This window comes from Phocoena sinus, chromosome 16, assembly GCF_008692025.1.
Source record: "Phocoena sinus isolate mPhoSin1 chromosome 16, mPhoSin1.pri, whole genome shotgun sequence".
NCBI lineage: Eukaryota > Metazoa > Chordata > Mammalia > Artiodactyla > Phocoenidae > Phocoena > Phocoena sinus.
Window position 1 is genome coordinate 13298357 of NC_045778.1, and position 13979 is coordinate 13312335.

The 13979-nt window shown below is 44.9% G+C and overlaps 1 protein-coding gene across 2 annotated transcripts in view; it reads right to left on the reverse strand.

The window, feature by feature from the left end:
* Positions 1-13979, reverse strand: part of ANK3 (ankyrin 3) — a 330729-nt gene that overhangs the window by 103238 nt on the left and 213512 nt on the right. Inside the window, exons 1-2 of one of the 2 annotated variants that reach the window (XM_032607989.1) lie at positions 2290-2416; positions 692-815 (exon numbers count right to left, since the gene is read on the reverse strand). In XM_032607989.1, the coding sequence (XP_032463880.1) occupies positions 692-815; positions 2290-2305 (140 nt within the window). In that variant the 5' untranslated portion in view covers positions 2306-2416. Of the gene's footprint in view, positions 1-691; positions 816-2289; positions 2417-13979 lie in introns of those variants that run through there. The other variant, XM_032607988.1, reaches the window with a different exon arrangement.

Consider the following 13979-nt stretch of genomic DNA (forward strand, 5'->3'; position numbering starts at 1 on the left):
CCAACCAGGGAAAAGAAGTCTCCAAATTCTGGACAAGGTTCTGTTTCTTTCAACCAGTGTCAGGCTGGAGCCAAAGCTTTCCACATACAAAAGCTGTAGCTTCAGTTTTCAGAGCTGAATTTGCTACCATTCTACCTGTAACTTTTGGTTAAGTCACTGTTTCACTCTTAACATGTCCCTTCTAAACAAAGTAATGGCATACTTTTCAAAGAGATAGTTGACAGACAATTCCAATAAACAATACGTAATTTTTTCCCAAGAATGCTCTTTTTTAAGTCTCAATCATAAATTGTTCTTTCAGTCACGAAGAGAGAACAGTGAACAATCAACACAATATTTCTTACTTATTGGAAAAGAGGATCTTTCTTTCACTATGGAACAAAACTTAATTTTAAAACATGTGACCTAGATTGGTTCTCTCCGTTTTGCCAGTGAGCTCTTTTGCTATTATGCTTGAAGCACTACTGCCACGTGGGGAAAAAAAGAACAAACGATTAACACATTCAATTGCATAAAATTAAGGACTGAAAACCACAAAAGAAGACAGCAGAGCATGTGTACATTTCACCAAATTCACAGCCTTATCCAAAGAGCAAACTTGGGGATAATGTGAAAAATGAAAATGATTTCGGTTTATGACACATCATGGTTGTTTTAAATTAACTGTGAGAAAAGAGCAACGATAAAATACCTGGCAGAGCGGGCCCCCAGACTAAAGCCCATGTAGCCCTCTGCGGGCAGAGAATCATCGCCCAATTCCTTAAGGTCTTGCGGCCCAAGATACTTGTCCGTGTCGCCTGTCATTGCATCTTCACCTGCGGATGCACAAAGCAAGCCCAAATCAGAAGCTTCCCTTTTGAAAACGTGTCTGTTGGGGAGAAAACTGTTCCTCCGGTCATTGGCCAATCACCCATTTTTCTCATGTTCATTTCCCCTCATCCCCCCCCCCCCCCGGATAATATTTGAAACTGCCATTAGAAGGAAAAAGTATAGGTAGAGGTTAGTTCATCATTTCAATAGTGAATTTATTGTGACCACCTAGAGGGGTGGGATACGGAGGGTGGGAGGGAGACGCAAGAGGGAGGCGATATAGGGATATATGTATATGAATAGCTGATTCACTTTGTTATAAAGCAGAAACTAACACACCATTGTAAAGCAATTATACTCCAATAAAGATGTTAAAAAAAAAATAGTGAATTTAAGCAGCAGAAAGAGCTCCTGGCATTAGGTACCAATTTTAAACCGTTTCTGTATCTCCTTCCTCCCTGTCTCAAGCCCCAGCTGACTAGAAAGGTTGACCTCTTCTGTCAGCTAGAGTTTTCCTGGCCCAACCATGATGAGGGCAGCTTGTTTGAATGGACCTGGATTGCAAAATAAGAGGCATCTCTTCATTACTGTTCTGCAAATTGTATGTGGGAAGGGAACCGACTTTATTTTAAATGTTCTTCTCACACCCAGGATTTCAATTTGGAGTTTATGTAAAAAACTAGCAAGTTATTTAATCTGGAACTACAACTGCTCAACTGGGGAACCTTGAAACACATCCATTTTGAACTGTTTCGAAATCTATCAAATTAACAACTCAGTCCAGCTGCCCCAGTGCTTGAACCCTGCTTGGAAAGCAGCTCTACCTTCAATAGAGATCAAATGGGGGCTTCAGTAGTTGTAAAGAAGGATGATATAAATTGCTCTTGAACCATCTATGCAAAGAGTTAATTCCATAAAGTACTTTTACTAGCTACACACGTACAACATGACCTCACACAGGAATAAACCACATTCCAGGGGTGACAGGGCAGGTTTTCCAGATGGCTTTTGCCCTCTGGGATATTTCCCATCCTTCTCAAAATGCAGCACGGGCTGTGGAAAAGTTCCTTTCACAAACAGGCAAACCCTATCTCCTTTTTCTGACTCTTGTTCTACTGGATACAAGCTTGGCTGGCCGAGCCGGATTTCAGAGGAGTACATGTTATGTTTTCTCAAAGGTAAGCGATTTCACCCACTCCAGCTCTATTTTCCAGTCCTTCATTCAGCACTGTTTATAATTTCCATTCATTTAAACTCGGGAAACCACAAGAGCTCAGCTTTTAAGCTACCAATCAAGTCTAAAAATCCAATAGCAACTACTGTTTTCGCAAGTGTAAAAACCAAACAGATCAACTTTCCATAGCTACCCGGTACCGAGAGATTATTTTCAGTAACTATTTACAGCTGGGCTATTTGCACACTCACTACATAGGAAACAAAAACAGCACACACCAAGTACGACTTAAAGAAAGATCTTACTCTGTGGCAAAGCCATTTCCACCGGGCTGGGCTGATCAAATGTTTTCCTGATGTTTCCAGGAATCCCTGAAGCAGTGATTTAGACTGTACCTCCAAATCAGCCCAAACCAATCCCTGGGTTGGATCCACTGTCTTCACCACTTCCTCCAAGTTCCTCTCAGCATCTTCGCCTCCTCGCCAGCAACTGAAGAATTACACATCTTTTCCTGCCCATCAGTGTTCAAAGATTTTCAATCTTTTAGATGAAAAAAAAAAAAAAAAAAACCAAACCCCAAATCTGGCTACATTTCATTGAGATCAAGATCCTTTTTGATCACTCCGCAGACATCCTTTTAAAACTCCTTCTGATTGGATTAAAAACTCCTCTGGCAAGCCTCTAGCAGGATCGAATGGTGACATAAATGCAAGCCCCTGAGTTATTTGTATGTAAATATGAGGACTGCTCCAGTGTAGACTTTCGGTAATTTGATACCGATGCCCGGTGCCTAACCGGGTAGCCGAGGCAGCCTGAAATCTAGGGAGGGCCGGCGAGTGAGCCACTGCATTTAATTAGGAGGCGACTCTTCTCCAACCTGAAGGAAGAAACGGCCAACCCAGGTAGAGAGGAAAAACAGGAGAAGAAAACAAAGAAGCGGCCCAGGCAGGGAGTGGCAGAGAGCTCCAGGCAAACTTTAACTTTGTTCTCAGCTGGGAGCCTGGGTTATTTATGGTCCCTGTCAGGTGGAAGGAGGGGAAAAAAAAAAAAGAGAGAGGGAGGAAGGGAGGAAGGGAGGGAGGGCGGACCTGCCCTCGGGTTGAGGTTGGGAAACTGTGGGGCAGAGGGAAGCGGCTGGGATCCTCAGAACTCTCCAAGAAGCCCTGGAGAACGAGCTCATCACCGCTGCTTTTGATCCAGAGCTGCAGGAAAGGAGAAGTGAGACAAGCCGGGAAAATGGAGTGGATATTGTTTTCACTTCAGCACAAGCTCTTTCAACTCTCTGATCCGATTAAAGTCACTAACTGGGCCTCCCTCCTTGAGGGGTCCCTGGCGAGCGGGAGAGGAGGAGGAACCGGGTTGGCTGGGGAGGTCTTGGCTGCGAGGGGCTGCAGGCAGCCAAGGAGGCGCTTCTGTCACTGCGCTGTTCCGCTGCTTCCCTCTCTCTGGGGCTCCTGGCCTCCCTTCCCAGCTGTTCCACCCTGTTTTTGTTGGCAGTGGAGGGAAAAGCTAGCCGGACTTCTGCATCCTCCATCTGGGTACACAGGAGAGGCAATTTCAATTGCTTTTTCTCAGAAGAGCTGGAGCGTCAGCCTAGAAAGGGTCAAGGGTTTGGACATTATCTTGAAGGAAGTGGTCTGCAGCACTTTTGCATATATTGCATCTATCTCTTCAACTGTTACCTAAATATACAGAAATGTCAATCTGTAGAACTGAGGAGGTGGGGTACAGATTTGTGGTTCCTGGATCAATGCGTAAATAATGACTCATCTAATATTCAGACGGTATGACACCTGGTGCTTTAATTTGACCCGCCCGGCTATAATCAACACTGAAAATACCCAGAAAGTGAAGGGCAGCCATTTATACTGCCTGGTACATATGGAAAAATATTCCCCCCAATAATAATATAAACAAAAAGAATCATTTCCAACTCTTTAAAGAATGGAAGGGGAAGTCATGGGTAACATGGAGAAAATGTCTGAAGGTCAATCTGTTTTCCACAAGTGCACTTAAAATCCAAACTACTGGGACTTCCCCGGCGTCCAGTGGTTAAGACTCCGCGCTTCCACTGCAGGGGGCACGGGTTTGATCCCTGGTCGGTGAACTAAGATCCCGCATGTCACATGGTACGGCCAAAAGAAAGAAAAGAAAAGAAAAATCCGGGGCTTCCCTGGTGGCGCAGTGGTTGAGAGTCTGCCTGCTAATACAGGGGACACGGATTCGAGCCCTGGTCTGGGAGGATCCCACATGCCGCGGAGCAACTAGGCCCGTGAGCCTGCGCGTCTGGAGCCTGCGCTCCGCAACAAGAGAGGCGGCGACAGTGAGAGGCCCGCGCACCGCGATGAAGAGTGGCCCCCGCTTGCCACAACTAGAGAAAGCCCTCACACAGAAACGAAGACCCAACACAGCAAAAATAATTAATTAATAAACTCCTACCCCCAACATCTAAAAAAAAAACAAACAAAAAAAACACAGATGCAATGCCTCAATCAAATATATGAATGAAAAAAAAGAAAAGAAAAATCCAAACTACTTAGCAAAGCCTGATTCAATGGTGCTCGCTCATTCAAGCTTCCTAACAAGACCTGCAAAGAGAGGTTCCTTCCTCACGACTTCTTGGCCAGCTTCTCTCCGGCCACTCCTACACACCCATCCTGCCCTTCTGTTACATATAATTCTTTCAGTCCCTAGAATTCCTGAAACTCTTTAGACTTTGAACCACTACATAGGGTGTACTCCCCTGATGGAATCTTTACCCCTCTTCTTCCCCTGAGTAGTTTCTCCAATCTTGGACTCTTTCTAGAACACCTCCCATCCTCCACTCACCATCCTAAGTTTGGTGTCCCTCATGTGGGCTTCCCTTATCAGAGTGTATTGGCGGGAAGAACACCTGCTTGGTCCCTCCCATGGAAGAGTGAGATGAGAACCCCAAAACTAGAACCCAGGTTTTCCTGGACCTGCCATATTGTAAATGCCCCATCAGTATTTTTGGAATTCATGATTGCTTTTATTAAAGAGGTTGGTGGTTTTGCTTTATTTCCCATCTACATGCCACAGCAACTTCGTATTCATTTGGCACGCCAAGCTTGACGACTGGTATACAGTAAAATTTCAATAAAATTAAGTTTCTGTTCTTTCTCTACATATCCTTCTTAGACTTCAGAAATGGTCTCTATGAAACCAAAAGAAGCCCAGAGTTGGGATGGGGATGGGAGGTGTTAATACATTTGGCCGAAGATTAAAGTAGTCTTATGACTATTAAGTAACAGTAATTAAGTAATTATGCATTTACCATTTTAGAATGATGAAAACATTTCTTACAAGGCATGGAATTTAGAGGTAAAGGCCATGGTCTTATTTTAATGCAATTTTGCATAGTAGGCGGTGCCTGGATTCAACTTCAAGCTTCATCACTTATTGATTAGGTGAACTCTGGGATACTGTTTACTCTGAGTCATAGTTTCAACCTCCACCAAACTGGGATAACAACTCTGCCTCTATCCTAAGACCTCTTGGGGGGATTAAATGAAATAATGCACAAAGAAAGGGTTTAGTCAGCACTGTCAGTAGTATTCAGTAACGCAGCTTTCTTTAGTGTTCAAACATCTGAATGCATGAACTCATACAGTTAGCATTTAAAATGCTACTATTGATACTGCCTGGGGCAAAATCTAACCATAGCACCAGGCCTCCCTGCTCTGCATTGCCTAACACAGGGCCAGGTTCATCACAGATACTCAACAAATACCTGTTGATTGAATGAATGGAGGAACAATGTTAATACAACTAACTCTCATTTCAATAAACAAAATATTCTATGATTATCGTATAGTACGACACACTAATATACCAAAGATTAGAAAGGAATGAGATGATCTCTGTTGAGTATCTTGTTAACTGCCTCTAATCCATTCTATAATCCCCAAATATTTTGATTAGAAACAGCTTCTGACCAACGGGTACAGATAATTCTATTTGTAATATAACAAAAGTAATATTTCTATGAATGAACAACACTCATACAATATCAGATATCTTTAGTTACAATATATGTATTACCAGAACCCACAGATTTTCACTTACGAAATACTCGTGTGGGTTTTTGTTTCCTAGAAGCGTTTGGTGCAGTGGCATAACCGTTGTGTTGAAGATAAATCTGACTATTTTCTAGCAAAGAAGGTGTGGTAGCTAGTGTTTAAAAATGCCCTCTTTACCCCATCCAATGAACCAACTCTCCTTGTATCCATGCCTGTGTACTGCCCTTGTTTAAATCTGAACTGGCTCAATCTTTGAACACTAAAATGCAGGGGAAGTGATGTTACGTGACTTTGGACTTTGAGTTCAAGGATGCCTTGCAGTTTCTGCCTGAGTCTCTTTGGAGTATTTGTTCCAAAGGGGAAGTTAATCCCAAGGCAAGAAATTTGACGACCATGAGGCCACCTCGTGTAAAGGTGTAAAGAAAGTCAAGGTAGCCATGTGGAGAGAGATGCCAGTCAGCTCTCAGCTGTTTCAGCCATCCCGGCCGAGGTGACAGACCCTCGAGCGATGACGTCACATTGAACCTCTGGCCATGTGACTCCCACCTTAGCTACCGTCTGACTGCAAACTCCTGAAGGCTGTCTAGAGCCCAGCTGAGCCCTGTTAACTCACACAACCACGGGAGACGATGATAATAAATTAAACCACTGAGCTCAGAGGTAATAAGTAGTGGGAACAGAGGGGAATGAAAAATAACAAGGTCCAAAGGTAAGGCAAAGTGGTCACAGACAGGGTGCCTAATGCACCCCTAATCAATGAGAGTGAGCTCTGCAGTGCGTTCTACGATTAGTGTAGACAAAGTCTGGGGGAAGCACATGGGTAAGTGCCACCAGAGGAGGCCTCACCTATATGGAAGGGACTTTACACCTTTCAAAATTATGAGCGCTGATGTTTTTACTGCTAATCCATTTCTGACAATAAAATACCAGAGGCTGGAAAATGTTTAAAGAAAAACCCAGGGCTGCCCTGGTGGTGCAGTGGTTGGGAGTCCGCCTGCCGATGCGGGGGACACGGGTTCGTGCCCCGGTCCAGGAAGATCCCACGTGCCGCGGGGCGGCTGGGCCCATTAGCCATGGCCGCTGAGCCTGCACGTCCGGAGCCTGTGCTCCGCAACGGGAGAGGCCACAACAGTGAGAGGCCCGCGTACCGCAAAGAAAAAAAAAAAAGAAAGAAAAACCCAAACACCCCAAATCTACCTTGATCTCACCATTCCCCAAATAATAAAAGCTGTTCAGAGGCATTTCACTTCAATTTCGCAGGTACCCCTTCCTCCCAGTCCTATGATGACTAGGTTCAGAGAACAGGTTTCCCGTACTACAGTCAATCCTCCAAAGATTCATACGCTCTGTCTACGAGGAAATAATACCAAATAGAATCAGGGACAAAGGAGAGAAAGAGAATATATTAAATGGTTATCAGGACTGTGGTTGGTCACGTAGCTGTGCCTCATTCCCTGGTCCAGAATCAGTACATGGGGGAATATACCTAACCCAACTTCCTTGCAATCTTTCATTATGCCCGCTAATGATTTTTCATGGTGAATAAATGAAACAGTTCTTGTCTTATTGTTTAAGTGTTTTTATGCCCTAGGACGTCTTTTCTTCTTTTTCTTTTTTTTTGCATGTAATTTTCTTCTATTCTTTTCCATCTTAAGACCACTACCGAGGAATACTTTTGTTGCTTTTCCAGCGGTTGAAAGTTGATTTCCCATCTGGCTGGAGACTAGAATCACAAAGAATATTCCTTAAGGTAACTATATCAAATTATATTGTCAGAAACTTTGCTCAGATCCCTCTGATGCAAAATGCAGAATCTCCCCAAGGAATGTACTTTGTAACATTATGAAGCTGAAAATAATGGTACAAAACACCTCCAAATGAAATGACAGTAGAAAATCTCCAAATTACATGGGATTTTTTAAAAAGCTAGATTAAAAAGAATAGAGGAACACAGTCTCTATGCTCTAGTGATTGATTAGGAGTTGATTACTTCATAGAACTCAGTAAATAGTCTAACTGAGAAGCAGTTAATGATCAGAATTGAGAAGACAAATTTACTGTGCTTGTTCTGAAAAAAGTGTGTTTTTTGATCATCACATAGCAAAGAGAGGAAATGTAAGCTACTGGGAAAATAAATCCTTTAGCCATTTCTAGTCTACGTTATAGAATAGTAGAATGAGATCACATCATTATAATCAACATCTATATTTATTGAGCATTTACTATGTTCTAGGCACTGTTTGGTGCTTTATAAGTATTATCTCAAGTAATTCTCACAACAACCTTATAGAATAGAATTGTTATCTCCGTTTCAAGATAAAGAGAACCCAGTTCACAGTGGTAGAATAAACAGCTAAGATTACTTAGAACATGGGGAAAATTGGATTCAAAATTAGTTGGTTTGACTACAGAGCCCTACTTTTAACTACTGCCAAACTCTACGCTATTGAACAAATACAATAAGAAATCAGTAACCAAGATATCAGCTCCATGGAGGCAGGGGTTTTTGTCTTCTCCTTCCATATCCAGTGCCCAGAACAATGCATGGCACATATTAGGTGCTCAATAAATGTGTGAGATGAAAGGTCAGTGATTGCTGTTGGAGAAAGGAACTCTATTACTGGAGCAAGAAGGAGGGAGACTTACTTTTCACCGTAAACTCTTGTACCTTGGGAATTTTATACCATGTGCGTCTATCACCTATTCAGAAAATGAATAAAATTAACAAAATAAAACAAAATACAGGGACCGCAGATAAGTCATCTGTGTGTTCCATACACCAGAAAAGGTATTTTGACAGATGTCAGTCTGCCAGGTAGACATTAAGATGTGTATGTGCACCAGCAAGTATCCGGCAAAGAGGAAACGATACGTACAACATTTGACCTTACTTGCGTCTTTAAGACATGGAAGAGAAGAAATGAAATGAAACAAGGCAGGAAGAAGGGGATGCACCATATTAATGTGGTACTTCTGGTAGCTTCCCAGGGTTCTAAAGCAGTGGTTCCCAACCTGGAGGATGCATTAGAATCACCTGAAAACTCGCATTTCCGACAAGTTCCCAAGTGAATCCGATGTTGCTGGTCCAGGGACCACACTCTGAGAACCACTGGTCTCACGGGTCCTTACAAATGACAGTGATCTAATGGCAGTACTGATTCTATAGCATTCAGTGTCTGTTTTCCGAGTGGCTATTATGAGTATAATTAAAGTACCAGCTCAGCAAGTGAATTCAAAGAATGAGTGCAGTGTTTCTCAAATTTCAAGGGCTGTATTTGATCAGCTGGGGACCTTGAGAAAATGCAGACGCTGACTCCACAGGTCTCGGGTAGGCCCTGAGATTCTGCATGGGTAACAAGTCCCCAGGAGACCTGTTCTACTGTGTAACCACTTTGAGACGGCAGACAGTGGAGCGCTGGGCTAGGACCTATGTTAGGAGTAAAGCCAACTACTGCCTTTGAGGCATTTAGCCTCTAGTGAAGAAGCTGACACCAGGACACAAACCATGATACAAATACTGTACTCCTGATGCTGCCGGTTCCTCCTGAGATCATGCCTTGTGTGTGCTCCATGCTGTGCTTGCTAACTGAGCACTTTACATGCACGTCTCGTTTAATACGCAGCCCTGGGAAGCAGGTACTAGTATTTCCAGTTTATAGATGAAGAAACAGATTCAGAGTTATTTGTCAAAACTCACACATCTAGTTAGCGGAGGAGCCTGGATTAGAACCCACGCAGTCGGGTTGCAGAGACCAGGCGCTTCCCCACCTCGCCACCAGGACAGAAGGTGTGTGTGTGTGTGTGTGTGTGTGTGTGAGAAGTTACAAAGTATTACAAGAGCACAAAGGAAGAGGGCAGCACATAGGACTGTAGACGTGGCAGATGCTGAACGGAGAGTGTGTGAGTACAGGCAGGGAGAGAGGGGTGGAAACGGGAAGTTGGCCATCCCAGGCCACAGGATGCAGCCCAGAGGAACAGAACGGGAATGCTGGAGACCAGCGAGCAGCCGGCTTTACTAAAGTTACAGGCAACTGACTTGTAGGAAATGGGCTGGTTGGGTTGGATTTTTAGGGCCCTTGAAATTGGATTATAGACTAACAATTGCCATCCGAGTGACAAGTAACATAAACCCGTTAGGGGGGACAATGCAATGACTTTGTCGACCCACATTGTTTTCGTTTTTGTTTTAACTGAAGACTTAAACACTCAAAGCTCTCTCTCTTCCTCTCGTGCTGTCCCGGCCTAATTCTAATCCTAGAGCAGGAAACAGGATACATAGCTAGTCGTATCCATCTGATTAAGGAAAAGGAAGGACAGACATTTTTTGAGCATCTACTGTACGCTGGTCACTGTTCTAAGTGCTTTATGTGTATATTATTTCTTTTCATCATCTCAGCAACTCCATGGTATTAACCCGTTTAGAGACAAATAAAGGCAAAGAAGACTCAGCCTATTTTATTTTTTGGAAGGTTCAAATAAGGAACATAAAAATCCGAATAATTTTGAAGAGAAAATCTTTTCCATAAATTCAAAACTTTATGTCTAGCCCCCCTAATGTTTAGACAGTAAGTTTTACCATGAAGAAACCAAATGACTCTATTTGCTCATGTCTTTTCCCTCAATCTTCCGATATTTGCATTGTCAGAAGAGCAAGGAAGCAAGAGTGAGAGGGAGGGGCTTCCCTGGTGGTGCAGTGGTTGAGAGTCTGCCTGCTGATGCAGGGGACGCGGGTTCGTGCCCCGGTCTGGGAAGATCCCACATGCCGCGGAGCGGCTGGGCCCGTGAGCCATGGCCACTGAGCCTGTGCTCCACAACGGGAGAGGCCACAACAGTGAGAGGCCCGCGTACCGCAAAAAAAAAAAAAAAAAAAAAAAAAAAGTGGGAAGAGGAATATGATAGTACGAGGATGCTGACCCACTCAAACTTTAGTTCCTTCTTTTCTTTTCTTTTTTTTTGGTTGCACTGCGTGGCTTGTGGGATCTTAGTTCCTGGACCAGGGACCGAACCCGTGCCCCCTGCAGTGGAAGCACAGTCTTACTGGACCGCCAGGGAATTCCCAAACTTTAGTTCTAAAAGTCTAATTCTAACCTAGAGTCACACAATAAATAAGGGAAAAGTTACTTAGATTCCAGATGCTCATGCATTTCACTTTTCATTTTGCAGTTTGCAAGGACTCCCGTGCACATTCTGAGAGGCTGATAAAAGGAAGGAGATGTCGTGTCGACAGCGGAGGGGCTATGCCACCCACTTCCCGAGGTCCCCGTGTGTGGCACAGGCACTTCTGGGTCAGGCTGGAGGACCAGTGGGCGCTTGGGACTCCATTATCTTCTGGGATGGAAGGAGGCTCAGGGCGAGGCTGCCCAAGCCCAAGGTAGAGAATGCAGTGAGCTCTCTCTCCTGCCCCCTCCCCTCCCCAGCTGCCTCCTCCGTCAGGAAGGAGCAGATGCTGGGTCTTTTGCTTCAACCTTTTGTTTTCCAGCATCTCCTGGCAGCAGCGGTTGTCCTTTCAAAACAGAAAGTAAGTTCTGGAATATACTGTTTTCTTGCTTTCCTTCTCAAAAGATGTGAGAGCAATGGGGTAAGTTGAGACAATGGTTAGATGAGCAATGGGTGACACAGGTGGTCTTAAGAAGTGCGTGTCGGGCTTCCCTGGTGGCGCAGTGGTTAAGAATCCACCTGCCGATGCAGGGGACAGGGGTTCGAGCTCTGGTCCGGGACGATCCCACATGCCGCGGAGCAACGAAGCCCGTACACCACAACTACTGAGCCTGCGCGCCACAACTACTGAGCCCACGGGCACAACTACTGGAGCCTGGGCTCTGCAACAAGAGAGGCCACCGCAATGAGAAGCCCGCACACCGCAACAAAGAGTAGCCCCTGCTCGCTGCCACTAGAGAGAGCTCATGCGCAGCAATGAAGACCCAAAATGCACCCCCCCAAAAAAAGAAGTGCGTATCATTTTAAGGGATTCGTGTATCTCTCACGGGAGGGCCACCCACTGTCTTCTTTCTTTATTTCCCTAACTTCAGGTGCCGGTAAGATCCTGGCTTCATAGATGGTCAGAAAGGAATCAGACTTAAATGGCAAAGTTTGCACATCTCTTAAGCAACGACAAGAACAAGTAGCCATTATCCCACAGAGCAAATGACTCTTTTCTGTTCAGGATGATTATTTTTTTTAAGAGTACAAAGTCAATTTGACTCTTTCCTCTCAAACATGATTCTGTTCTTTGTGGCTAGATGTACCTCTTTTTAAAAACTGTATTGCAGTTCACTATTCCTTAATCCAGGCTAGATATCGTTTCTAAAGTAAGCACGCATGACTCAGTGTTGGAACCTTTCCAGATGTAGCAATGAAAAACGTCCCCTGTGATCTTGGTTCGGTTAATAAACAAACCCATCCCAGAAAGGAAAAAGAATTCTGTGTCTTTCCTGTAAAGAGCCAGAAAAAGACAGTGTTGGGACAGACACTGTAATTTTTTCCTATTTTTATCAGTACTCCTTAACCCTAATCCAGAAATTACCCTCAGTCACCTAAGTAAGATTAGATGTTATACTGACTTGGTCAAACAGACACCGAAGAAGAGAGATGGAATGCATACCTAAAACCTATGCCCCTTTTAAAGAAGACTAGAAAATGAATAAATTACTAGCCACAAACTAGCCCTGTGAAATCAGGCACTAAAATGATTCTTATGTACAGGGAAATTAGGTTGCTACATTCAAAGTGGCCGTGTCATGCCCTTTGGTTCCTTCTGTTCAGTCCTTCTCAGCTATTCGTCTAGACTCAACCCCACATCCAGAGCTCACTGCTCTTGGTTCTTCATTACCTGGGTGTATAAGGACCGTGTGTGCAAAACAGGAAGATGCTCACTGCCCCCAGGTATAAAGCAGTGCCAGCATCATGTACGTGCTGTACGCAAGGATCTGGCCTCTTCCTTCTCCTACACCCAAAGTGCTTTTTTTCTTTTTTTAAAAAATTTTTATTTATTTATTTTGGGGGGCTGCATTGGGTCTTTGTTGCTGTGCGCGGGCTTTCTCTAGTTGTGGCGAGCGGGGGCTACTCTTCATTGCGGTGCACAGGCTTCTCATTGCAGTGGCTTCTCTTGTTGCGGAGCATGGGCTCTAGGCACATGGGCTTCAGTAGTTGTGACACGTGGGCTCAGTAGTTGCAGCTCGCGGGCTCTAGGCGCGCGGGCTTCAGTAGTTGTGGCGTGTGGGCTCTAGAGCACAGGCTCAGTAGTTGTAGCACACAGGCTTAGTTGCTCCGTGGCATGTCGGATCTTCCTGGACCAGGGCTCGAACCCGCATCCCCTGCACCGGCAGGCAGATTCTTAACCACTGTGCCACCAGGGAAGCCCCACCCAAACTGCTTTTCACCATGCAGGGCAACAAGCACCTGTTATTGGTTTGTTTTCTGTCTCCTACCTCTACCTACAGGGTGTGCACATACAAGGTAAAGACAGGCCAGGCCTGTTGTCAACTCTCATCCTCAGTGTGCTTCTGGCCCAGGTGCTCGGACCACCCCTTCCCATGTGTTCACATCTTCCCTTGGTTCTCTAACCCCTCCTGTTCCAGACCCTGTGCCCACCATCCTGCCTGCCCCCGGCCAATCATTTTCAGTGCTGATATTCCGTGGTGTCACCCTCCACTCTCTTCTTTCTCTGTAGTAAGAATCCCAGTGTCGGGGGCGGGGGTACAGGTGGCCAGGTGAGATCCCACTTCCCCATGAAGCAGGTCAAACGTTCTGGGTAGATGGGCAGGGACTAAAAGAACTGGGGGCGTGGGGGAAATCTTATTCAAAATTACAACTTGTTGGGCTTCGCTGGTGGCGCAGTGGTTGAGAATCCGCCTGCCGATGCAGGGGACACGGGTTCGAGCCCTGGTCCGGGAAAATCTCACATGCCGCGGACCAACGAAGCCCGTGCACCACAACTACTGTAGCCCATGTGTCTC